This window comes from Trifolium pratense, linkage group LG4 (genome assembly GCF_020283565.1).
Source record: "Trifolium pratense cultivar HEN17-A07 linkage group LG4, ARS_RC_1.1, whole genome shotgun sequence".
In the NCBI taxonomy this organism is placed as follows: domain Eukaryota; kingdom Viridiplantae; phylum Streptophyta; class Magnoliopsida; order Fabales; family Fabaceae; genus Trifolium; species Trifolium pratense.
The window spans coordinates 40,133,320-40,150,719 of NC_060062.1; the positions used below are offsets into that span (position 1 = coordinate 40,133,320).

The window sequence follows — 17,400 nt, forward strand, 5'->3', positions numbered from 1 at the left end:
AAAGGGGTTTTTTGTGGGGTGACAAAGAGGAGCGACGCAAACCTCATTTGATTGGGTGGGATATATGTTGTTTATCCAAGAATGATGGGGGGCTAGGATTTAAAAGCCCTCGTCTTATGAATGAAGCTTTTCTCATGAAGATTCTTTGGAACTTGATTAATAAGCCTGATGATCTTTGGTGCCAAGTGCTCTATAGTAAGTACGGAAGAAATAAAGACCTTCGATATGAGATTAGTTCCCAGCCCTATGACTCCCCTCTGTGGAAAGCCTTGTCTAGCATTTGGGAGCAATTCCAAAATCACATTGTATGGCAATTGGGGGATGGTAACAGTATCAACTTTTGGATGGATAAATGCACTCCTAATGGCTCTCCTCTAATGATTAATGCCACTAATAACATAATTGACACAACTCTTTTGGTTAAAGATGTCTTGACGACGGAAGGACATTGGGATCTTAATTTTCTACATACTCATCTCAATCCCAACATAGTGAGCCAAATAATGGCTATTCCGGCACCTATTGGTACAGACAGAGATGATACGATTGGTTGGAAAGGCACTAATACCCATCATTTCACCATTAAAAGCGCTTATGATTTGCAACATGGGAATGACAATCACATAAATGGGGATTGGAATAAGATTTGGGCTTGGAAGGGGCCTCATCGGATCCAAACTTTTATGTGGATTGCAGCTCATGGCCGTCTCTTAACAAATGCTCGTAGAAGCAAGTGGGGAGTAGGAGTTTCACCTATTTGCTCTATTTGTGGAAATGACGATGAGACTGTTATTCACACTCTTAGGGATTGCATGTTTGCAACTCGCATTTGGATCAAGTTAGTAAGTTCTAATCAAATTACTAATTTTTTTTCTTCTTTTGATTGCAGGGAGTGAATTTTCATGAACTTAAACAAAAGAGACATTGGGAGTCAAGAGGGGAGCTGACAATCAATTTTCATGGTGGCGTGTTGGCACCTTTGGAATTGGAGAAACAAAGCCATTTTTGAAGAAGACTTTCAACGACCTAATGATCCATCACAAGTGATTCTTAGGATGACTAAGAATATTGAGCAATATGAGCGTACTCTCATGACGGGAATTCGTATACAACGTGAAACAATTTACATCGGCTGGAAAAATCCACATGGAGATTGGATCAAGCTTAACTGTGATGGGGCATACAAGGATTCAATGAACATTGCAGGATGTGGCGGTCTTTTTCGGGACTCAGATGGTCGGTGGCTAAAAGGGTATACACAAAGGATCGGAGATTGTGATGCTCTTCATGCTGAAATGTGGGGAATGTATACGGGAATGGAAATGGCGAGAAGACAAGGGTATACACACCTCATAGTGGAAAGTGACTCCAAGCTTCTGATTGATATGGTAACGGGCAGGTGCAAGCTCAATGGAAAAGCTCCTATCTTGGTTAATCGTATCCAAGACCTCTCGAACCTACAGTGGCACGTTATGTTTAAACACACATGACGCGAAGGAAATAGATGTGCGGATTGGCTAACTAGTTTTAGTCTCAACCAGAGTTCATATGACGTGAGAATTTTGGAGGATCCTCCTAGGGAACTCCAACAAATCCTCTTTGATGATGTATCCGGGGCTTGCATGCCTAGGAGTGTTAGAGTAGTTTTGTAGTTGTTCTTTCTATTCGGGCTTTGCCCTCTTTACTCACCAAAAAAAAAAATTACTTGCAAAAACTTAACTCACTAGTTATTTTAATACAATTACTTAATATTTTTCAATAAACTCTATTTGATTTGATCTATTAAAATTTACGCGACACCACAGTAGCACTAGTTTATTACGTCATAGGCTGATAAATAATTTGGGGAAACTTTGGTGAATTTTAGGCTTATCAAAAGAGTCCATTTATTTAAGTGTGTATGACCCGAAACCTAAGACAGGTTATTATAAATAATTTGCCAAGTTAATTATCACAACATCCACAGTAGCACACCAGGCAAATTCTTGATAATGAATTCCGGGTTCGATTCCCGGCTGTGGAATTAAGTTTTTTTTGTCTTCATTTAATAATTTTTATATACAGGTCTGATTTTATAAATTGAAATTGTCATTTATGATACAGAAACCACATACTTTTTGGGCAATAAGTAAACATATTAAACATATAAGTAAACTAATTATTGCTATATATTTGAAAATTAAAGCTTTTTTTTTATTTTTTGGTACAAAACATATTAAAAAAAAATTTAACGTAATATATTAAATTTATTAGAAAGAGAAAGTGTGTGCAAAAAAATAAGAATTTATTGACGGATTAAAATAAGGGTATAATAGAAAGATAAAGTGCAAAAATTCACTTTGTTAATTTGGTGTTACATTTCTAAAAAGACACTTAAAAAGTTAATTTGGTTACATTTCTAAAAAGTCACTTAAAAAATAACGGAGATAGTAGGAACAAAACAAAAAAAAAAAGATCATAGGAAGTTTAATAAAAAATAAATAAAAGAAAAACTGAAACAATAAAAAAATTAAAGAAAGAATAAGATGAACCGGTGCATGATTTCCAGATTTCATGTATCGGTGCACAAAATCTTTGAACCGGTTCATAACTATAGTGCCTAAAACCCGAAACATTTTTGTACCGTACAAAACATCTTGTACCGAAATACAAAGGCATGTTTCTGGGAATCTTGAACCGGTGCATAATGATCTTGCACGGGTGCAAGAGCTTTTTAGATTTTTTGTATCAACTGACGCATAGCTTTTCCATAATGCAAGAGAGGGACTTACAATCTTATGCATGATAAAAAAAATTTGTTCATAAAAATTCCAGCCTTCTCCCAATTGCAATTGGTAATTCGAGGTTCAATCGTGAAGTAAAAAAATCTGATTAAAAATTATTTCTCTCAAAATTTAAATTCGTACCTTTCAAACAATTTGTTACAACGAGAGTCATAAACCATTTGAGAACACACTTGATTTTTAAAACATTTTTTAATAAACTTGTGTGAATTCACAATAAGGTCAACCAAATTTATCTAGAATTCACATAATCTGGTGCAATTTGTGTGAATTTTAAACTATCAAAAGACCATTTAAGTGTGTATGAAGATGGTGTGTGCGAGAGAGAACTAACACTCATTACTAGTTATGATAAATATAAATAATTTGCATCAAAGTAACATGACATCCACAGTAGCACACCAGGCAAATTCAATGTTATGAATTCCGGGTTCGATTCCCGGCTGTGGAATTTACTTTTTTTAGTTTTAATTAATAATTTTTTTTTTGGGTACAATTTAAATTTAATAATTCTTAAACCAACTTCTCGTTTAATTTGAAATTGTTATACCAATTGTTATTGAAATTTTTATACCATTTATTTTGTGTACAATGCCATATTTTTCTTTTAAGCAAATATATTGTTATATACAACCAACAATGAATTGGTCCAAGTGAGCATCACTTCTCTCATTTTTCTTCATAGCCGCTACCCTCCACCCCACCCTAACCTAGTTTATATTTTATTGATCCACCAAGGAGAGGGTGTTTTAGGGTCAATTTTTGACCCAAAATCACCTATGTGAATTGTTTTTCCTTTACTTTTTATTTAAATAAGTGGTCGTCACATTGATCAAGTTTATTACAGGATAATCATTCTAAAGTACCTCACAACTTGCCAATTATAGGATAATCATTCTAAGGAGCAAAAGGAAAATATAAGAAATAAGTGCAATAGATCACATCAATTTCTAAGTATTTGTTTCATTAAAAAAAAAATTATTAGTTAATCCCATACAAGAAGATGAACATAAATAAATATTGCATCAATCCCATACAAGAAGATGAATATACATTTTCGTTGGGGGATTTTCAACAATGAACAACAACTTATCCCCATCTTTCAATCTCATATCTTCCAAACATTCGAATCATCCTTTAGCCACATATTTCTCATTACTTCCACCACTAACAGTCTCAACATCACATTCATATGACTTATTATTTGTTTCACCAACAAAAATTATCTAATCAATAACTGAAATCTTATTCTTCAAATACCTGGAGGCAATAGAGGAGATCTCCATAAAATCTGTAGTAACTTCTCGCCGCAATCAACTTTACCACAATTGTTTTCTAACCTATTTTGCTCCTTCTTATAAAAGAAATATTAACTTTATTTATGTTTACAACAATTAACTACTCACACTATTCACCGAGCCACATTTTAAAACCCAAGACATTACATATTTTTCACTATTTCACCCCATTTATTTACTTTTCATTTATAACATTAAAAAATTATTGAAAATGTTTAATTATTTTTTTCCTTTTTATATACATTATTCAGTTTTTTTAAATTACCAACATATTTTTTCATTATTTTTTTCACCCTTTATATTTTATTATTAACCAATAAATCAATATTCTATAGTACAAATTCTGGAGCGGCAACGCCGCTCCTCCCATGCGGACGCACGGGTATCCCGCTAGTTAGGATGAAAGTGTGTCATTGTTGATTTTTAATTGTTGTTATTGTTTTATTGCATATTTTCACAGCTTCATCCTAAATTCAAGGCATATTGGGCCTTTCGCTCTATGGAGTGGGTCGAGCCCAAATGGGCGAGTTTGGCCTTGGGAGAATGACACTCCTGATATTTTGTCCGGTACAATATTTAAGGTGTGTGATTAATTCTCGCCACTAAGATATTCAACAAAAAATAATATAATAGACAGGTACTTAAATTATTACTACTAAAAAAAAGTAGATATTTTTTTTTAATAGATAAGAAGATAGATATTAAATTAAACTAACAAATTTAAAAGTATTAGAAATTAAACCAACAAAGAGATATCGGAGGATATATATAGATAAAATTTTAAATCGCTTCAAAAGATAAAAAAAAAAAAGATAAAGTTTTAAATGATTTTTATTTTATTTTTTGAATCAATAATGATTTTTATTTTTGAAGAATAAAGTTTTAAATTATATAATTCAACAAGTTTGTTTCGAATAGATAAAGTTTACCCGTTAATATCTACGGTTTGTTATCAAATCAAATGGATAATCTATATATATTGACATGCAATTGCAACTATTTTTTTGTTAATACAATTCCACACTTTGTTCTTCACACAGCCTCTCATAGTGACTATGGAGACTCAAGTTCAGCAAACAACAAATGTAAGTCTCTCTTTTCGTTGTATTTCTATTAATCTTCAACTAAATTTTTTGGTTGCATGCATCTATCTCCATGTTAATTGAATGGTCATGCAATAGAGATTTAAAACTATTTATTTCGTCTTAGGTTTCATACTTTTTATTTGGTTTCATGCAAGCCAACACATACCATGAAAGTAACACAAATAAATATAAGAAGAAAATTTAATTCAATTTAATTTTTGAAATTTGCAAAATAACAATTTAACTTTTTACATTGAAAAAAAAGTTTTATGACTTTTTGGATGCAACAAGACACTATTAGGGTTAATATGTAGATTTTATTTTATCAAAAGTTAATGAAAAAAAAAAATAAAGAAGTTAATACTTAATACATAGATCTTGCATTACTTTTGATGAATGTTTACTAGAGATTTTGATGGAGAAACTAATATTTTGGGTGTAAACTAATCAATCAGAGAGTTTGAAAACAAAATCTTGAACGCTCTCTTGGTTTATGAAAAAAGTAACTAAATTGACTAATGTTCATTAATTTATAGAAATTAATTTTTTATTTTATAAATTTGAAGATTAAATTGACCAAATTAAACTTACAAAAAAATTCTCTAGAATTATAACTCGTCGTCTCGTCCTTCTTATTCAGCTTTGTCGATGTTTTTTCTTTCTTTTCTACTATTCCCTTTTTTATTTCTTATTGAGAATCAAAATTAAAGATTTAAAATATATTGTGTGTTACAATTTTTTGAACTTGAATATTTTTATATTGGCTTATACAAGATATAGAACCATCTTGCATGTAACTAACTAATTTTATTTGTTGTTAATTAAATAGATTGAAGAAAAGCTAAGTAGGGAAAAGGAGATTAATGACTGGCTTCCTGTTAGTGCTTCAAGAAATGCAAATTGGTGGTACTCAGCTTTCCACAATGTTACTGCTATGGTTGGAGCTGGTGTTCTCAGTCTCCCTTATGCCATGTCTGAGCTTGGATGGTAATTAAATCTTTTAATCCAACTTGTATTTTTTTTTTTATCTTAAATAAAAAAGTTGAAAATTTAAGTAAAATAAAATTATGTAACATTTTTGTATACTAATTCATACATGTCATATTTGATGTATTTGATTCAATTAATATCTGATGTATCTGGCTTACATGTAGACCTGATACATCAGATACGAATATGAAAAGTAGACTTTTATTTATAATATATGAATCTATTAACTCTTCTTCTTCTTCAGGGGTCCTGGAGTAATACTACTGACCATGTCATGGATCATCACCTTTTATACTCTATGGCAAATGGTTGAGATGCACGAAATGGTTCCGGGAAAACGTTTCGACAGATATCATGAATTGGGTCAACATGTCTTCGGCGAAAAATTAGGTCTTTATATTGTGGTGCCACAACAACTCGTCGTTGCAGTTGGATTGAATATTGTATACATGGTCACCGGAGGAAAATCGTTGCAGAAGGTCCATGAACTTCTATGTACTGATTGCAAGGACATAAGATTAACCTTCTTCATTATGATTTTCGGCTCTGTTCACTTTTTGTTGTCTCATCTTCCAAACTTAAACTCCGTTTCGGGTGTATCTTTAGCAGCAGCAATCATGTCTATAAGGTACAACTTTTAATTATCATCTTTTTCAAGTATTTAAATTATAGTTATCTTTTTGCACATTTGGTCCCTCATATTTTAACGTTTTAAGTTGGTCCTTCAAGTTTCTAAAGTTTATTTTTCTCCGCAGTTACTCTGTAATTGCTTGGGCAGCTTCTGCTAATAAGGGCATTGCACACGATGTGGATTATGGATTTAGATCTAAGACTACAGCAGGAACTGTCTTTGGCTTCTTCGATGGCCTTGGCAATATCGCTTTTGCCTATTGCGGACACAATGTGGTTATGGAAATTCAAGCAACAATTCCATCTACACCAGAAAAGCCGTCAAAGCGTCCTATGATGAAAGGAGTGATCGTTGCCTACATAATTGTGGCTTTGTGTTACTTTCCGGTTGCTCTCATTGGTTATTGGGTTTTCGGAAATAGCGTTGATGACAACATACTCATGAGTTTACAAAAACCAAAATGGCTTGTTGCAATGGCAAACATATTTGTTGTTATCCATGTTATTGGAAGTTATCAGGTAAACTTTATATTTCTTTCTCTAATAATCACTTATATTAATTGTCCAAAAACTATACTTTTTAAAATCAACTTTCTTTGTATTCAAAATCAGTCAACAAGTATAACTAAATGTGTTTATGTAGGTTTATGCAATGACAGTGTTTGACATGATTGAAACTGTCATGACGAAGAAGATGAATTTCAAGCCTACCAAAATACTTCGTTTTATTGTTCGAAATGTGTATGTGGGTAAGTAAAAATCTTTCTATTATTCATATCAAACTAACTTGTTTTGTAACTTTTAGTTGAATTTGTTTTCTATCATTAATAAACAATAACACATTAACATATACTTCTTTTTTGTTTTCAGCATTGACAATGTTGATTGCAATTACCTTCCCGTTTTTCGGTGGTCTACTAGGATTTTTTGGAGGGTTTGCGTTTGCACCAACAACATACTTTGTAAGCCATTTAAATTTGTGAATTTCTATCTAATAAGATTACTTAGGGATAAAGCAACTTAAATTAACTGTTTATTTTTTCTTGATTAAATTTTCAGCTACCATGCATCATGTGGCTTTCAATCTACAAACCAAAGAGATATAGCTTGTCATGGTGGTCTAATTATGTAAGTTCAAGTTTGGTTTTATTTTAATTAGTCTTGTTTAAATTGTTAATTATATTTTTAGCTTGACTTAATCTTATTTCTTTGGTAATAGTTCTGCATTGTGTTTGGGATGCTGTTGACGGTTTTGGCACCTATTGGAGGATTGAGGTCAATCATAATTAATTGCAAGGAATACAAGTTCTTCTCTTAAGTGAATCAATCATCTTAATTTGGTTTTGGAGCAGCCATGTTGTTCTTGTTGTTAGTGGAAAAAGTTGCAACAAAAAGGAGAGGACATTTTATAGATTTTTCTGTCTCTTTTCTTTATTCATATGATGATGTGATCTGTAAACTTTGATCTATAATTTTTAGGAGATAAGTGAATTCGGTTGCTCATATTCTTGTTAGAGCGATCAATTCTTAGGATAGTTTCTGTAGATTTGAGTTTATTCTTTTTTGTATTGAACGCTGATTGATTAATGAAATGTATAAAATTTCTTTTGAAATGACTACATGATATTACATGTTTTTCTAACTGTGAAGAAGTAAATAAATTTATTATTGACTTAGTTGATAAACCCTCTCTGCTTCTCTTCCTTGTTGCTCCTTAGAGTCTTTTACTTCTCTGAATTTCTGAATGAATAATTGTGAATGAAGATAACTCTATTTATAGTTTTTCAGTGGATTTGGGCTTTTTCATCGCGTTGCATCACGCCACGATGGCTTCAGTAAATTGTCATCGTGGTATGATGTGATCATGGTGGCGTGATACAGCTGTTTTCTTGTTCCATCATGTTGTGATGGTCTTCATCGTGGCGCGATGGTTCTGCTTAATTTCTTTATTTTTTGCTCTTTTTTATGCAATTTCTTCAACTTTTGCTTCTTCGTCAAGTAACTTCATAATTTTAGGTATTTTGCTTGCACTAATTATAGAGAAAACTCACTAGTTATTTTTTATTTTTTTTTCACCACCAGTTTTCACAGTAGCACTAGTTTATTACGTCATAGGCTGATATACTAGGCTTTGGCTAATATGGAAGACTTGATGAAGAGTCCATTTAAGTGTGTATATATGACCCGAAAACTAAGACAGCTTATTATACTATACTATACTATATATAAATAATTTGTAGTTAGTCAGCACAACATCCGCAGTAGCACACCAGGCAAATTCTTGAAAATGAATTCCGGGTTCGATTCCCGGCTGTGGAATATTTCTTTTTGTCTTCATTTAATAATTTTTATACAAAAACCACATACTTTTTGGGCAATAAGTAAACTTTGTAAAACCTATAAGCTGTACTGTACTTTAACACCATAAGGGAAAAAAAAATTACAAATCCAAAGAAAAAAAACTTAACTTCTTCTACTTTTATTGATATAATAAAATTGATTTCTACCAAATTTACTAAGTATTTTAAGTGTGATTTTTCAATTATAATTTATACCCATTATCAATTACTCTTATCTTTTTTTAATAAAACTAATTATTTCTATATATTTGAAAAATTAAAGTTTTTTTTGATTTTTCGGTACATAACATATTAAATTTTTGTTTTTGTTTACATAATATATTAAATTTACTGGAAAGAGAAAGTGTGTGCAAAAAAATAAGAATTTATTGGTGGATTAAAATAAGGATATAATAGGAAGATAAAATGCAAAAATATACTTTGTTAATTTGGTGTTACATTTCTAAAAAGACACTTAAAAAGTTAATTTGGTGTTACATTTCTAAAAAGACACTTAAAAAGGAACAGAGATAGTAGGAACAAAACAAGATCGTAGGAAGTTTAGTAAAAAAAATATAAGATGTATCTATATAGACCAAACCTTGATCGAGATATGTATCTATATTTGATGTTTGATACTATTCGTATAATAATAAAATAAAAATCTCCAAAGCTTACATACAAGTATTATACTATGAATAATGCTAACAATACACGTTTCTAACACATCACATAAAAATTGTCAACAAAAAAATATCACATAAAAAACACTCTACATTTTTGTGCGTTAACTCTCCGGTTTTCCAGGTAAGAGGCCCGGATAATCTGGGGTTCATCCGTAAAATAAAGTAAAGTTTGATAAAAAATTATTTCTCATAAATTTAACTCAACAAATTCTTTCAAATAATTCATTATAAGGAGAACTCATTAACCGATTACGATCACTTGATTTTTAAGACATATTTTCCAATACACTTATTTGATCGACCAAGTTTATATAGAATCCACAAAATTTGGTGGAACTTGTGTTAATTTTACATAATCAAAAGAGACCATTTAAGTTTGGGCATAGAACTAAAACTGCTTATTATTCTATATATGCATAATGTGCAATTAATTAATACAACATCCACAGTAGCACACCAGGCAAATTCAACATTTAATCTGAATTCCGGGTTCGATTCCCGGCTGTGGAATATTTTTTTATTCTTAATTTAATAATTTGTATACAAGTCTTCTTTTCTTTTTTAGATTGAAATTGCTATACCAATTTTCTTTTTACAAGACCGCATATTGTTTGGACAATAAGTGAACATTGTAGAACCTATGAGAAATACTTAGCTATATTTGTTTTATTCTTTATGATATGATAGGGTATATTTCTTATGAATTTAATTTATGTGCATCGTTAGTATAAAGTTATTTTACCTACGCGTTCAATAATATACCGACACATCATGTATGATATTTAAAAATACATGATGTGTCAAATTCATTAAATGATGTGGCAACAGATCATTGGATGTATGTGTAAAAAATCTTTACACTGACGGTGCACAACAATTAAGCTCATTTCTTATTATACACCATACAAATAGGAATTTGTTGTATACGCTGAATTTTGGGGTTTCTATAAAAGTTTACTATTTATTTCTTATAAAATAAAAAGTTTTTTTTTCTTCGCTAAATGGAAGACCGTTGGGTCAAATTACAAACGAATACTTCGATTAAAAAATTGAAAGTTGATGTTGGATCAAGGACGAGTTTTACAATTAGTTTGAGCTAAGGGTTAAATTTTTTTAAGGTGTAAAAGGATTTGGGCTCCGGTCTATAATGAAGGAGAAAAATACTAATATTAATAACTAATTACTGCCTTTGACCGCTTAAAAAAATAAATATTTTTTTTAAGAAAGATTGTTCATTTTTTCCCTATATATAAATTAGATATTGCCGACTGGATACGGCGATTAAAAACCAAAAAGTTGAGGTTGGATCAATGATGGGTAGCTCAACTAGTTTGAGCTAAAGATTAAATATATTAAGGTGTAAAAGGATTTGGGCTCAAATCTCCGGTGTAGGAGAAAAATAATAACATTAATAACTAGTATTGACTTTGACCGTTTAAAAAAACAAAAAGCTTTTTTGTTAAGAAAAACCATTAATTTTTTCACTGGATTTAAATTAGATATTGTCGACTGAATAAATTAATTCAAAATGAACCGTAAATTATCTTTAAGAAAACGTTTGACTTTAAAACTGTTCCTGAAATTTGATAAATTTGGGGCAAATTACCGAACAAAAACAAAGATTCATGTCTCTCACAAAACTATAGGGGACAACTTTTTGTCCAAATATGTATTGTCTAAAATATCAAAATAATTTCAATCGTCAGTTGGTTCAGTGGTGATTGGCGCTGAACTTGGTAGGGAGGACCGCGGTTCGATCCCCCACAACTACGATTGGGAGGGGGCTGGAACCACTTGATGTCAGAACTGACCCCCGAACCAGATTAAACTGGTGGTGAAAAACCAAAAAAAAAATTAATTTCAAAATAGTTAAGAATTTACTATGGATTATTTAGTTAACCATGAGATGCAAATCCACACCAAGTATCTTGGAGAAACTTTTGTTAGAAGAAAAGAGTCCATCTTAACAAGACCCTCGACGAATAATAGTCATCATTAAACAACGGTAAAAATTTCATACCTATAACATAATAAGAAAAAAAATCACAGAATATTACCATGTACTGTCTTCTTCAACATTTTAAAACCAAGTAAAATCAAACAGTCCAATTGAGTCGTGAATTAGCGGTTTGGTAACAATTTTGTCCCAATTCATGTGCTAAAACTAAAATAGTTAAACTGTGATCTAAAAAACTTGTCAATTTGATGTCCAATTTGATTTTTAAAACATTGATCTATTTTTAAAACATTCACCCTAAAGAACACATAACTTTCCATAGTATTAGTATTCCATTACAAATGCATAAACGTAGGCACCCAACATTTGTTGTTTCTAAGGTTAGCTATCAATTTGGTAGTTCAAGGTTGACAATTGAGTTGATACTCTTTGTTTAGGTAATAGGTAAATGAGAAGTAAATTTCAAATTGCAAGTGCTTCAAATTGCCTCCAACTAGAAATGTTCCAAATCCAATGTCTAAAATTGCTAGTTTGTATATTGCTCGAGTTAAACTACATTAGTGGAAAAATGGTGATGCAGCAAATACCTAAACATGATAGACCCACTCAAACTCAAACTCAAGTCAACGGACGAAATCCAAGTTGACTGGGTTTGGGTTCGGATGGCACCCGAATATATGGGTGTGGGTTTGGGTAGTATCAAACTCACACCCGAAACTCATTCACCCACCCATTTATATATTAAATTATCTATTTACCCCTATATATTTTGCTCCCTTTTAAGTTTTTGAATGCTATATTAGTGCATGTTGTAGTGATGATAACATTTGATGAATTGTTTAGTAAAAAAAAACTATTTTGAAATTTACAAACTACATTACCAAATTATGCTACATTTTGCATTTTTATCAAATCTAATTCGGGTCGGGTTTGAGCAGATAATCAATTATGCGTGTTCTTGTTAACGGGTTTTGGGTTTGAGTGAAAAAACCCGAACCCAGCAGGTGCAGGTGTGGGTTTCATTTTCCCACCCGAACAACAATTGGGTTTGGGTGACACCCGAATATATGGGCGTGGGTTTGGGTAGTATCAAACCTGCACCCATGGGCACCCATTGCCATGCCTAGCAACAGATACGCCTATCGCACTAAGCCACTAACACAAACACTAAGCAGTGTTTGGATTATTGATGAGTTTGCCAAAATCACGATATACAACTGTAAATTTAACAAACGCTACACTATAGTTTCATCAAATCAGGAGCTATTGTAAACAGCATAATGAGCATTGCAACTAACTGTTGTGGAACCATACAGATTTAAACATATTTAAAAAATAAGAGTAAGAAGAAACTGCCACATTTGCATGATACATTTTCTACCATTCTAATACACTCACTGGTCTAGGATTCTCACATCAGCTGCCATATCAGCTTTACTCAAAATGTCACAAATAAGTAAATTGCCAACTACTTTGATACACTTCAAATGAATTACAATGGCTGAATGTTGAATCACAAGGAAATGTCGAAAAGAATGCATGTAACTAACTATTTGCAACATTAGGATGCCTTTACGAAGTTTCGAGCAACATCTAAACTCAACTCTTCATTGACCTAAAGAAATAAAACAATAAAATAAGTTTTCGTTAACGACAGATATAATAATAACATCAACATAAATGAGAAATATTCTGTCAAAAAAACATAAATGAGAGACATCATTTTCGATTTATTCTTTGTATTTTCTGGAATTTCATAGCAAAAATATATTATTTTCAATATTTGATAACTCTGCATTTCACGAAATTATCTTACTAAACGATGAAAGACTGATTATCTTTCAAGAAGAACCCTAAAAATATATTATTTTCTATATGCATACTTTTGAGATACTAAAAGTTGTGTTTCACCAAAAATGCTTTCCATAATTTCTTCTAAGAAACAATGACCAAAATGATAATCATATGACACATACCAGTCTCTTATGAACTTGTTGGAATGCCTTGCAAAATCTCTCTGCTTCTTCTGTACCAACCTGTCGAAACATAAGAATCATTGAACTGAGTCTCATTCTAAGTCTTCTTGACAACAAATCAACAAGGACATATATCTCTGTGACATCACCATCACAGTTAATCAGTTATAGCACAGATATTATGATATAACACACCTTAGTCCAGAACACACCCCTCTCACTTCTCTCTATTTCTGTGTGCAATGTGTAACAATTTAGGTTTAATTATAGCCCTCACAAACAGAATTGTGATACAGAGAAAGATAAAAATATAGACAACTAATGAATGTTCATACATAAATATGATAAACTAAAATGCTTCTCTACTATAACAACAAAAGCTTATCCTAATTACGTTAGAATGCTTCTCCCCTATCTTTGCAAGATGATCAACACAAAGGATTTGATGAAACTTTCAAGAATAAGCAAACCAAGTCTACTAGGTCACTGATTCTAAAGAAAGGAGGCAATGGTGCAACGTCTCAATTTTTTTATTGACATAGACAGAGTCCGTGTTATATCAATTAAGAAAATATTAATTAGCTAATGCATAAATGAAAATCAAAGTAATTCAAACTCAGTTTGAAAGTGCTATATGAGAAAAGAAACCTTTAAAATTGAATATGAACAGAATCTTCCTAGCATTGCAATTAGTTTCAATTAGAAGTTCATAATATTCAGCTTCAAACTTTTAAGGTTTAACCCCTATACTTTATGTGTAGTTATAGAGATTGATAAGTAAAGAAATAAACGACAGTAATAAAATTTCCAATAAACACGTTCTATGTTCCTTTTTAATAATTTAAGCAATGAGATAATTCTAGTACAAATATCAGTATGCATGTAAATGTAAACAGGTGAATTCAAAATACCTTTTTAGCAGCCTCTGACTTCAGCTTGCTCCAAAATGAATCTGTTAGTTTGAAGAATTAATATAAGAAAATCATTAATTTAGATAACACAATCCAGTTGATTGTAGAAACAAAATTAACTATATTGCTCAGAAACTAGTGAAAATTGAGGTACTTTGTTGAAAAACAAAGTTGATCAAAACGTTCCAAATATATTAGACAGATTAAATTTGTCAAATAATAGAGGTTACATGGAATACCATGTTTGCTGGTTCCTTGGTTCTCAAAATCCTTATCATTTTCATTCCATGCATCATGCCATTCGTTTAGCTGCAAAGATGATGAGTTTGTTAGACAGCATTTATGTATTTACACAGACATCAATACATAACAGAAGCTTCAGCATTACTACCTCTTCCTGTGCAGATCGAGATCCAGATCCAGGTGCTAATTGTCTGGATGATGATGATGATTCTTCCTGAAATTTTACAGTTGCCAATTAGGTGCCCGAGTGTTTTCTCAAATATAGAATCTTGTAAAGTATTCGGGCTAAAATAATGTGAACTTTGCTTCATATAGTTTCAGGAAATGCTGTAGGAATCAGCATTTCAAATTGATAAATTAAAGGGACACGCAAACCATCACCTGTGTTAACGCTAAGGTAGAAAATTCCTATAAAATGTAAACATAAAGGGAAACTACTCCAATCTTTTCGTCAAATGAAAGTCAAAGAAAAATGAGATAATAGTATATCTACTCTGACAACTCCATGGATAAATCCTAGATCTGTAATAGTAAGGAAATCCCTAGATAAACAACAAAACACAGCACAAAGGAGGCACATTTTAAAAACAGAAAGGAGGCTTTTCCAGGGTCAGCAAGTGCTTGCACACCGTCATAGCACCTGCCAACCATCGACCCCCACATAGAACATCCATACCATGTAGATTCACAAAGTTATAATTCAGCTGTCACAACTCCCACATAAAACAAACAATTATAAATTTAATGCCTAGCTCCCCAAACAGATAGAAGCACATACAGTGGACATATCACTGACTCAGACACCAATAATAACTATTTCACAAAAGCTCTTTCACATCAATTATTACACAGGCATATGTTTGGTTCTGCGGTGAGCAAAATTGATAATGTAAAATTGATTCTGGCAAAAACTGAGTTGAAGATATAGTGATTTATGTTTTCATATATTCATGTAAAAGTGAGTTGATCAATTCTACAATTATACTGTACACCTCCAGAATCAATTTTGGTTCTTCCAAAAGTGGAACCAAACATACACAAATTCCACTACTTGAAAACAGGAACCACATCCTTATGATCAAATAAACCTAACTCATATCTGGACCTAATTAAGACCTAAATCTCATACAAAACTCCTCTCAGTTTTCTGTGAAATCTCCTAATCTAAAACTATCTCAAAACAAAGTATAATAAGCAGCATGTAAACCATAAAATTCGCAAATGGGTATCTTAAAAATCGAATCTTTAAACAACAGGGAAGTGGTATTTCTAATTGTGAGTAATAATAATAATAATAATAATAATAATAAAAAATCAAGAAGAACCGATAACGTTCTAAACCCTAAAAACAGAAACAGTAGCAATTGGGAGAGAGTGAGAGAATTACAGTGTAATCACGAGAACGAACAGAAGGGAAAAGTTGGAGAAGGCGTTGAAATTCAGCTTGATCCATGATTGGTTATAGAAATTGTTGACTGCTAAAATTGTTTGTGAAATGTGATCTTGACGGGAAAGACTTCACTCACTCAACCTTTGTTTGGAGAATGAAGCACACTGCATCTGCAACCTATTGTCAAATTCTATCTTGATTTTTAAGTTTGTAATTATATTAAGCTATAAAATTTATTTAGAATTAAATATTTAAAAAATTATTTTATAATATTGTTAAAATATAAGTGGAATTATTGTGTTTTTTCTCGTACATTTATTTATTCAATTTCTTATGTTTCAGTGATAAATAATAGTTCGTGTATATTTTTAATAAAAAATTATAAATTTTATTAGGAATATTTAGGGTAATTTAATAAGTTTGATATTATTTAACTTTATTATTATTAGTGGTTAGTAGTAAACTTGATAGTAATATTGTTTTTTTTTTCTTTTAAAGTATTTTTTTTATTAATCATTTCTATTTCTATTTCTATATTCTTATTTTTATGCGGTTTCTTCTTATATTTTCTATATTCTTTCTATAATTTGTTTTATTGACTAAACTTTCTATAATGTTTTTATTGTTTTTTCTTCCTATTTTTATACGTATAGATTTGTTCTATTTTGTTTTTATCTATAATTTTTTTTGTTCATATTTTTAAGCATATCATTTTTTTTTGTATTTATCTTATATTTTTTCTATTTATTTGTTTTTTTTTGTATTTATCTTATATTCATTCTATATATTTTTTTATATTTTTTTAGTCAAATTATATAAAACTTGCAATGTGATAAAACGCAATAAGGATAATTTAGGAATTTTGGTGGTAATCAATTTTAATATATTAGTAATAGATTAATTCATTTTTATTTGTGATAAAAATAAAATTAATTCTTGTAATTTTCAACTCAATGTTTTCTATCACTAATATATTAAAATTGATTACCACCAAAGTTACTAATTTATCCTTATTACTTTTAACTATGTTGTAAATTTTATATACTTCGTAATTTCACTTAAAAAAATATTAAAAAAATAAAATAAAGATGATTTGCTTAAATATAGGAACA

At 30.9% G+C, this 17,400-nt stretch overlaps 2 protein-coding genes across 2 annotated transcripts; one reads left to right on the forward strand and one right to left on the reverse strand.

The window, feature by feature from the left end:
- The first annotated feature begins 6,085 nt into the window (after window positions 1-6,085).
- Window positions 6,086-8,104, forward strand: LOC123923992 (lysine histidine transporter 1-like). Its single transcript, XM_045976744.1, has 7 exons — window positions 6,086-6,153; window positions 6,401-6,784; window positions 6,912-7,305; window positions 7,430-7,535; window positions 7,657-7,748; window positions 7,846-7,914; window positions 8,006-8,104. The coding sequence occupies exons 1-7, from the start codon at window positions 6,101-6,103 to the stop codon at window positions 8,102-8,104; spliced, it is 1,197 nt and encodes a 398-aa protein (XP_045832700.1). The 5' UTR covers window positions 6,086-6,100.
- A 4,962-nt stretch (window positions 8,105-13,066) lies between these two features.
- Window positions 13,067-16,469, reverse strand: LOC123923216. Its single transcript, XM_045975901.1, has 6 exons — window positions 16,286-16,469; window positions 15,047-15,112; window positions 14,895-14,964; window positions 14,656-14,696; window positions 13,745-13,804; window positions 13,067-13,383 (listed from the first exon to the last, which is right to left on the reverse strand). Exons 1-6 carry the CDS (start codon window positions 16,349-16,351, stop codon window positions 13,330-13,332), a joined length of 357 nt encoding a protein of 118 aa, XP_045831857.1. The 5' UTR covers window positions 16,352-16,469; the 3' UTR covers window positions 13,067-13,329.
- Between the last annotated feature and the right edge of the window lie 931 nt (window positions 16,470-17,400).

Excerpts from the sequence above, each read along its gene's own strand:
- LOC123923992 (XM_045976744.1), top strand. The coding sequence starts at position 6,101 with ATGGTTGGAGCTGGTGTTCTCAGTCTCCCTTATGCCATGTCTGAGCTT. Across the intron at positions 7,536-7,656 it reads TGTTCGAAATGTGTATGTGG|CATTGACAATGTTGATTGCA; the intron begins GTAAGTAAAAAT and ends TTTTGTTTTCAG. Across the intron at positions 7,915-8,005 it reads TGTCATGGTGGTCTAATTAT|TTCTGCATTGTGTTTGGGAT; the intron begins GTAAGTTCAAGT and ends CTTTGGTAATAG.
- LOC123923216 (XM_045975901.1), bottom strand. The coding sequence starts at position 16,351 with ATGGATCAAGCTGAATTTCAACGCCTTCTCCAACTTTTCCCTTCTGTT. Across the intron at positions 14,697-14,894 it reads CCAAGGAACCAGCAAACATG|ATTCATTTTGGAGCAAGCTG; the intron begins GTATTCCATGTA and ends TCAAACTAACAG. Across the intron at positions 13,384-13,744 it reads AACAAGTTCATAAGAGACTG|GTCAATGAAGAGTTGAGTTT; the intron begins GTATGTGTCATA and ends TTATTTCTTTAG.